The 9101-nt window shown below is 34.8% G+C and overlaps 2 protein-coding genes across 2 annotated transcripts; both read left to right on the top strand.

Moving 5' to 3' along the window:
• The first annotated feature begins 1173 nt into the window (after nt 1–1173).
• LOC127428739 (hatching enzyme 1.2-like) lies at nt 1174–3660 on the top strand. Its single transcript, XM_051677319.1, has 9 exons — nt 1174–1322; nt 1405–1423; nt 1510–1572; nt 1820–1960; nt 2065–2182; nt 2718–2896; nt 3001–3082; nt 3167–3294; nt 3461–3660. Exons 1-9 carry the CDS (start codon nt 1254–1256, stop codon nt 3484–3486), a joined length of 825 nt encoding a protein of 274 aa, XP_051533279.1. The 5' UTR covers nt 1174–1253; the 3' UTR covers nt 3487–3660.
• Nucleotides 3661–6667: 3007 nt separating this feature from the next.
• LOC127428579 (hatching enzyme 1.2-like) lies at nt 6668–8605 on the top strand. Its single transcript, XM_051677007.1, has 6 exons — nt 6668–6749; nt 7060–7200; nt 7290–7407; nt 7932–8110; nt 8207–8288; nt 8368–8605. Exons 1-6 carry the CDS (start codon nt 6668–6670, stop codon nt 8597–8599), a joined length of 834 nt encoding a protein of 277 aa, XP_051532967.1. The 3' UTR covers nt 8600–8605.
• Nucleotides 8606–9101: the final 496 nt, after the last annotated feature.

Raw genomic sequence — 9101 nt, 5'->3', positions numbered from 1 at the left:
GGCTTACAGAGCGGTTTCTTGTGAAACTGAGGTCTCACTGTCATAGGTCTGAATTGTAGTAGAGTGATGCTGTCAGTGATTTAGGCTGTAACTTGTCCAAATAAATTCTGACACAAACAGAGCTCAAAGAAAATGCTGTTTTTAAAAAACATCAAGCAACGATTATATCGCATTTGTATTCTGTGCCATGTGTACTTGTAAATATGATCTCTATATTCTGGCCATAAACTCTAAAGATTTTGAAATGGAAGCAGTAAACATATTCAATGATCTGAAATCTATAATCTGATAATAATGATGAATACAACTTAAAGGTATATTCCAGGTGCAATACGAGTTAAGCTCAATCGACAGCGTTTGGGGCATAATGATGATTACCACAAACATTTATTTCGACTCGTCCCTCTTTTTCTTTAAAAAAAGAAAAAATCGAGGTTACAGCGAGGCACTTACAATGGAAGTGAATGGGCACATTTTAGGAGGGTTTAAATTCAGAAATGTGAAGCTTATAATTTTATTAAAGCACTTACATTCATTCTATTAAAACCCATGTATTATTTGAGCTGTAAAGTTGCTTAAATCATCGTTTTTAGGGTTTTAGGGTTACATTGTCACATCGTCATGGCAACAAAGTTGTAAAATTGGCTATAACTTTACACAGAAAAGGTTAGTAAGTGTTTTTATCACACTAAAATCATATTAACATACATATTGTTTATGTCTTGTGGTTAAACTTTTGAAACAGTGAGTAATTTAATGTTTACGGACTGGCCCCATTCATTTCCATTGTAAGTATCTTGCTGGAACCCAGATTTTTGATTCTTTAAGGAAAAGGAGGGACGAGTCGAAATAATTTTTTGTGGTAATCAATGTTATGCTACAAATGCTGCCAATTGAGCTTAACTTTTACTGAACCCAGAATATTCTTTTAACTCAGGTAGCTGATTCTACTGAACGACTACTGGTGACATACCTTTTTTATTAGACTGGTACAAGTATCACGAAGTCGTGATGAATTCAAATAAATAAACAAATGTAATTATACATAGTCTGAGGGTATTACATAAGCACACGGTATAAGCTTTTAAATTCTTACCAAATTGTCTCTTTTGTTTTAACCTTAAACCCAATGGTGGACACTCCCAGATAGGGAATATATAAGAAAGGCTCCCGCTCAGCTCATTCATAGTTCAACTCTTCTCATTTTGATTCGAGTTAAAGGAGAAATCCTTTTAGAGACTTACCGAGGGAAAATGGACCATGTATTCCTTTTTTCCATCCTCGCTCTGCTGCTGAATCTCTCTCAAGCACGTCCTGCTATGGTAAGATCCGCGACTCTCAGCATTGAACATCTTTGTTGCATCCCTTCCTCCTTCCCTCACTGTGTATCTGCTCTCTCAACAGGTGTTGACCAACAATCAAAGTGAGTTTCTATTCAACTCTTGTTTGTGTGTTCATCTCTAGGTTATTATAACAAAGTGTGGTTTAATATTTTCATTTTCTGTTCAGATATTCACTCAGAGAAGCATGATGAAAAGGATATTTCCTCACAAATTCTGGAGGCAAACAAAGGTAATAGTTATTCATATTATTTCTCTGAAGGTGATTTTACACAGGTGAGTCAAGGCTGCTCTAAGCAGGTTCTGTGCCTGCCCAAAATTCTGTTTAGATTTCATGCCATAGTTGTATATATGCTACCTCATATGCAGCTTCTGTGCCACTTTTGCAATGTAAAGATGGAGTAGGAGACTTTTGGAGTAGAAGATTCTGGATGTTATGGGGCAAGTATTATCTCACTCTCATTGTTTTGATGGTTCAGAGATCAGCCATTCGCTGCTGGAGGGCGATTTGGCCATGCCTAAAACAAAGAATGCCATGAAATGCTTGAAAAACTACTGCAGATGGCCAAAAAACACTTCTGGACTGGTTGAAGTGCCTTACACCATTTCTGCCTCCTACGGTGAGAGACAGGAAATCGATTTGTATGTATATTGTAAAGTATTTATGTATATCAAAGTCCAATAACCTTCATCTGGATTTAATTGTTGTTTACCTTTTACCCAGATAACAATACGAAGATGATGATTGTAAGTGCGATGAAGAGCATTGCCAATAAAACCTGCATTCGTTTTGTGCCTCAAAGCAATCAAACTGATTACATCAGTATTGAGAGTCTGACAGGGTGAGTTTGACCAAACCTGTATAATTAACTTGATTCATGTCTGAAAAATGTTTTATTCACTTTTCATGCATAAAATGAACCTTATTACTAAAAAAAACAAATTTAGAACCATATATTTATCATTAAGTTTGCATTTTAAATATACAGTGATGAGTCGACTTGTAAAAATGATCCTATTTTTTCATTTATCTAATTTAACATTTTTTTTTTTTTTAAACATATATTATATTGTCAGCATAACAATGTGAAATAAAAGTTGAATTGAAAAAATAACATGAATATCAGTATTTGGTTCTGTGTTCTCCTTTTGGTTTAATAACAAACAGCATGCACTTGAACTGATCCATGTTATTCCAGCATGATTTGAGAATGTTCCAAAAAGCATCTTGTGTGATTTAATGAAAGCAAAGAAAAATAACCTTTTGTTCAAAGGAGCCAGTGGTCAATGTCAAACCTTTTTCAGGTTTAAATTAGATTTTCAATTCCAGATTTTCAATGTGGACTTAAAAAAGCGCTGTATTTCCATTTTATGCAGGTGCTGGTCTTATCTAGGAAGAATTGGAGGTAAACAGAGTATATCTATATCTGTGAGTGGATGTGTTAATCATGGAATCATTGAGCATGAGCTTCTTCATTCTCTGGGATTCTACCATGAGCACACCAGGAGCGACCGAGGCCAGTATGTCCGTATCAATTGGGAGAACATTGCACCAGGTTAGAGGCTGTGTGTGAAAGCAAAGTGCAAAGATCTCAAATTCTAGAGTTTTTTGAAAATTGAAAATTGAATGAAAATTTTATTTTTTTCCCATTTTGCTTAGCCTCTGTAAGCAATTTTGAGTTGAAGGACACAAATAATTTGAATACCACTTATGACTACACCTCCATCATGCATTATGGAAGGTAAAACGTCACCTTTATTTACAGTATTTTGAAACCAGGCTTCATTACAAATATAAAGAGTGCATGTCACTCTCCATTTTTCAGGACTTCCTTCACCATACAGTCTGGGAAGGAAACTATCACTCCTATTCCTGACTCATCAGTGAAGATCGGACAGAGGGTGGAAATGTCTACCATTGACATCCTGAGGATCAACAAGCTCTATGAATGTGGTTAGTATATTTTATGCATACATAAGAATCTGCTCACACTACCACAAGACTCACATACAGTATGTAGTCTTGTTTATTTTAAACAGAATGTTAGTCAGTTATCTGATATACTGTTCATAAATACTGCCATGCCAACTGAATATAAATTAAATGTATTTTCTTTTAGCTGCAGGTAGATTAAGTGGATACTGAAGATATAATTCCATTGAAAGACAGACTGCTGAAGGGGTTACTACAGCACTGCGTCACTGGAATACATCTCCCCCTTCCCTCTTTGTGTGTAACTTCACTCTATGAATGTAATGGACTGACTGCAGGCTGTATTTCAATAAAACTTATTAAGAGCAACTCCTGGTCCTGGAAGAGTCAGTTAATGAGAGCTGATGTGGTTTCATGTTAGTTCCTAGCAGTATTGAACATCTCAGGTTACTTAATAAAAGGAAATACACACGCCATTTACACTCATGCCTAGTCTAACTATCTGTGCGCAGATTGTCTCTATAACAGATTTAAAAGATACATGTGCACATCATTTTATTGACCAGTAATAGAAAAACATTATGCTCAAGTTTGACACAAGCAACAAACTGAGTTGAGATGAGTTGGATTATTAAAGGATTAGTTAACCCAAAAATGAAAATTCATAATTTTCTTACCCACAGGTTCAATGTTAGTGAAGCTACTTTGAAACACTCATCATTTAAAGTAGTTAAATGACAGCACTCTTTTAGAAAAGTAGTTAGCTAAGCTTCAAACTGCTAACAAAATGTAGCTTATTGCTTTGAAGCTATTTAAGGAAGAACCATCAAAGATTATAAGATAATATTTAATTCTGCAATCAGAACAGTATATATCAGGCCCAAAAACAACAATGATCTCAAATAGGGTGACATTAAACAGTTAGGGTGACAAAATTAAATTGAACATACAGGTAAATACAAATAAATACAAATACTGAATACAAATAAATATATACTACATATAAGAGAATAGTACAACCCCATTATCCTGTGGGAAGGAGCTAAGGCAGTTATACAAAGTGAAACTATAGCATATAGTTTATATTACAGCATATAAAAAGAAACAGAGAGACAAAGAAATAATGCTATTACAAAAAAACAAACAAACAAACAAAAAAATATTAGAGATTTAGAATCTAGACATAAGATAAGTGGAAATGAGAAAATACTGAACAAATTAAAAGAAGGGGAAAATTAAATCAATTACTATCTGAAAGAATCTGCAAAACCTTGATAGTTACCAAACAAAAGAATCATGATAGTGGTCCAAAAGAGCAAAGGTTACTGGCATATAAATTAAGAAAACAAATAAAAAAGGCAACAACTGTATAGTAAGAGTTAAAAATGAGAAAGGGGAAAATATTTTAAAAATCAATCATATGGAAGACCATATGGGAAGGAAATACAAAGTATTTTACAAAATATTGATTTAAATGAATTGAAATGTGAACAAAATACAAAGCTTATTAAACCAATTACAGAAAAACAATTGAAATTAGCCATAATGAATTTGAAAAACGGAAAATGTCCAGGTAGTGATGTTTTTTTTTTTTTAAGAATATCATAAAGAGTTTATGAAAGATCTTAAACCTAGTTAATTGGGCATAGGAAAACAATGAATATACTTCCCCTTGGAATTCCTACATCATCACATTAATATATTAGGAAGGATAAAAGAATGTGCTTCATACAGACCAATATCTTTATTAAATACAGACCACAAATTGTTAACATCAATTATCCCCAGCAGACTGAATAAGGTAATATCATATCTAATTAATCCGGACCAGTCAGAATATGTGACCAATAGGTTATCAGAATCAGAATCATAAATGTAAGCCTAGCAGCTGTACATCATCGCACCATTAGCTAGGTAACTCCTAGCCAATCACATGTAAGCCAATGCTTTATAAGTCTGCTCACAATCTATCACATTTCGTTTCAGTGTGCTAACACGGCAAACTCCACCACCCCACCACCACCAGTTGAGTCCCGTCCTGCACGGGGGTAGGCTCCTCGCCCCTGCCTCCTATCTCTGGCAGGATATGACGGTTCCGAGTACAACTTCTTCGGACCGCCAGACGGGGCTTACGCCAAAGAGAGCCATTAGATTTCTGTTTTATATTCATCAAATAAATGTCATCTTAAATTTCACTCAAGTCTGCAAGTCTTCCTGATAGAATGAGCTTTATTGCCAAGTATGCTTCCACATACAAGGAATTTTTCTTGGTGACGGATCTTCCAGTGCACAAACAATACAACAACAAGACAGAGATAATAATAATAAAATAGAATAGTGAAATATTGAAGGATAATGTGAGACGTACTTTAAATATTATAGAATACGCATGTAAAACTCAAGCACAAGTACTGTTGTTGACCTTAGATGTGGAAAAAGCCTTTGAAAGGCTTGCATGGCCATTTATTTTTAAAACCTGTCAAAAATTTGGTTTTCATGAAAAGTTTGTGGGTTGGTTAAAAATTATGTATAATAAACCAAAAACAAGAGTAAGAGTTAATGGGACTATATCAAATTAGTTTAATTTATATAGAGGGACTCGGCAGGGAGACCCATTGTCTCCCCTGATCTTTATTATAACTGACTGATTATTAAAATGGACAGCCTGTTTTTTTTTTTGTTTTTTTTTTCTGTAGTGTCTTTAAATGGTTTTGATGATTGGTTTATGGTTTTTATTTTGTCTTTAATAAAAAAAATATTGTATCTAGAGGAACCTGCAACATAGTTTCTATGATCTAGTTATATTGATAAAAGCACTAAAAAGTAATCTCAAGTTGCTGATACTACAGCATGACTACTTACCTCTCTCTTAAAGTAGCAAAACCATATGGATAACAAGATTGCTGAAGCCTTAGTCTGTTAGCCTAATTTTCAAATATACATATGTAATCTTAATCAGTGGGTGAGGCTGACATAATCCCATGCTAGAAGCTTTTCCATTCTTTCCAAACTGTCTGTGTTGTTTTAACATTAAACCCAATGGTGGACACTCCTAGATGGATAATATATAAGATCCTCTCAGCTCCATCACAGTTCAACTCTCAGTGAGAAATCCTTATGAGACACACTGAGGAAAAATGGGCAGTTTATTCCTTTTCTCCACTCTCGCTGTGCTGCTGAATCTCTCTCAAGCACTTCCTGCAACGGTAAACTCTGTGTCTCTCAGCACTGAACATCTTTCTTTGCATCCCTCACTTGTTCACTCACACTTACTCACTCTGTATCTCTCCACAGGTGTTGATAAACAATCAAGGTGACTCTTGTTTGTTCCTCATCTATAGATTATTAATTTAGATCAATATAATACAGCATAATAAAGAAAGTGTGGTTTAATATGTTCATTTTCTGTTCAGATATCCACTCTGAGAAGCATGATGGATGGGATATTTCCTCAAGAATTCTGGAAGCAAACAAAGGTAATAATTTTTGCGTTAGATTATCTCTCTAATATGATTTCAACTGGTGGGTCAAGATTATTTAAATTTTTTTATTCAGACTGAATATCATCCACTTGTCATGTTAATAATTTTACATATTGTTGGATGAATGCATGGTAATATTAATAATTTTCAGTGTTTGATTATAAGGACATTTTTGTTTTCTTTTGTACGTTAACAATTTTGGTATTGTTGGGTTGTGTCCTAAAGCTAAACCAGAACCACTGTTATAGTTTGCTGAAGAAAATGGGGAAATCATTTTCTCACTCTCTTTGTTTTGATGGTTCAGAGATCAGAGATTCGCTGCTGGAAGGAGATTTGGCCATGCCCAAAACAAGGAATGCCATGAAATGCTTGAATAACTACTGCAGATGGCCAAAATCCAGTTTGGGAATGGTTGAAGTGCCTTACACTATTGCTGACTTGTTCTGTGAGTGATAGGAAATCCACTTGAATGTATGTTTGCATCAAATACATTAACCAGCATCTGGGTTTATTTGTTGTTTGCCTTTGTCCTAGATAACGACGAGAAGACAATGATTGAAAATGCGATGAAGAGCATTGCAGAAAAAACCTGCATTCGTTTTGTTCCTCGAAGCAAGCAAGTCGACTATCTCAGTATTGAGAATCTAGTAGGGTGTGTTTGACCAAATCTGAATAGTTTAATATACATTATCTCATAATTTAACCATACATTTATCATGAAGTTGTGATAAATTCAGTATTTTAATTGAACAGTGTCATTGAGTACAAAAATAAACAAAGTTTTAGAATTTTGAAACATTTTATGACATAAAAGGAAAAATAAATGGTTAAGATTCCACACTATTTCTAGGTCACAAAAAAAGCTAATTTGTGACATTGACATGTTAATTTAACACACAAGATGCTCTTTGGAACATTATGAAATCATGCTGGAATAACATGGATCATCAAGTTTTGCACAAACTTGTGGAGTCCATGCTAGCTTGAGTGCATGTTGTCATTAGAGTGTTAGTTCACCAAAAATGAAAATGTTCACCTACAGAGCTGAAATCTTTCTTCTAAAAATCTTTGTTTGTGTTCTGCAGAAAAAAGAAAGTCATACACATCTGGGATGGCATAATTTGTAAAATGCAAAGCAGGAGCATTTTCTACAAGTGGTCTTTTCCCTATGTGCAGGTGCTGGTCTTCTGTGGGAAGAACTGGGGGTAAACAACAGGTGTCTTTGTCTGTGGACGGATGTGTTAATCATGGAATCATTGAGCACGAGCTCCTTCATTCTCTTGGATTCCACCATGAGCACACCAGGAGCGACCGAGATCAGTATGTCCGTATCAACTGGGAGAATATTCCGCAAGGTCAGAGGATGTGTGTGAAAGGAAAGTGCAAAGATCTCAATTTTGTTTTCTTTTTCTTTTTGTGCAATGAAAACCATGTTTATTCCCTTTGAACAGCATCTGCAAACAACTTTGAGAAGAAAGATACAAATAATTTGAATACCCCTTATGACTATAACTCAATCATGCATTATGGAAGGTAAAACATCACCCTTATTTATTTTGAAAACATGCTTCTTTATCAATATAAAAAAGTGTATGTCACGTTCCATTTTCAGGACTGCCTTCGCCATACAGTATGGGAAGGAATCCATCACTCCTATTCCTGACTCTTCAGTGAAGATCGGACAGAGGGTGGAAATGTCTACCATTGACATACTGAGGATCAACAAGCTCTATGAATGTGGTGAGTATATTCTTTGCATACATTACAGGGATAGTTCACCCAAAAAGCTTAATGTTATCCTCAGCCACCATTTACATTCATTGTATGGAAAAAAGATGCAATAGGGACTGGTTGAAGAACATTTCCTGTTGTGTTCCACATAAGAATGAAAGTCATTCAGGTGGACATCATTTTCATTTCTGGGTGAACTATTCCTTTCAGCATGCCTGCACACATAAACATAGACACAAATATAGTCTTATTTATTTTAAATGTTAAGTTGGTCAGTAATCTCATACACTGTACAAAATACTGCCATACTAATGAAATAAAAGTGAAATGTATTTCATTTTTTACCTGCAGGTATATAAATTGGAAGATTAAACCCCAGTCAAATACAGATTGTGACAAAATAAAAGAGGCTACTACAGCATAGTATCACGGAAATGCATCTTTTCTTACTTCTATGTGTGTAAATTTACCACATAATGTAATGGACTGCATTGCTATATTGCAATAAAACTTGTTAAGAGTGACTCCTGGAAATCTCAGTGATGTGGTTTCATGTTATTTCCTAGAATTGTTGAAAGTAAGCATTAGTAGAGATGAGTTGGAGTATTAAAGGTA

This window comes from Myxocyprinus asiaticus, chromosome 38 (genome assembly GCF_019703515.2).
Source record: "Myxocyprinus asiaticus isolate MX2 ecotype Aquarium Trade chromosome 38, UBuf_Myxa_2, whole genome shotgun sequence".
Lineage (NCBI taxonomy): Eukaryota > Metazoa > Chordata > Actinopteri > Cypriniformes > Catostomidae > Myxocyprinus > Myxocyprinus asiaticus.
The sequence above is the reverse complement of the archived record's forward strand: the minus strand, read 5'-3'. Positions and strand labels throughout refer to the sequence as shown.

Bases quoted from the DNA above. Each gene is read 5' to 3' on its own strand.
- LOC127428739 (XM_051677319.1), top strand. From the start codon at position 1,254: ATGGACCATGTATTCCTTTTTTCCATCCTCGCTCTGCTGCTGAATCTC. The intron at 1,573-1,819 runs GTAATAGTTATT...TTGATGGTTCAG, and splicing joins AATTCTGGAGGCAAACAAAG to AGATCAGCCATTCGCTGCTG. The intron at 3,295-3,460 runs GTTAGTATATTT...ATTTTCTTTTAG, and splicing joins CAACAAGCTCTATGAATGTG to CTGCAGGTAGATTAAGTGGA.
- LOC127428579 (XM_051677007.1), top strand. From the start codon at position 6,668: ATGTTCATTTTCTGTTCAGATATCCACTCTGAGAAGCATGATGGATGG. The intron at 6,750-7,059 runs GTAATAATTTTT...TTGATGGTTCAG, and splicing joins AATTCTGGAAGCAAACAAAG to AGATCAGAGATTCGCTGCTG. The intron at 7,201-7,289 runs GTGAGTGATAGG...CCTTTGTCCTAG, and splicing joins CACTATTGCTGACTTGTTCT to ATAACGACGAGAAGACAATG.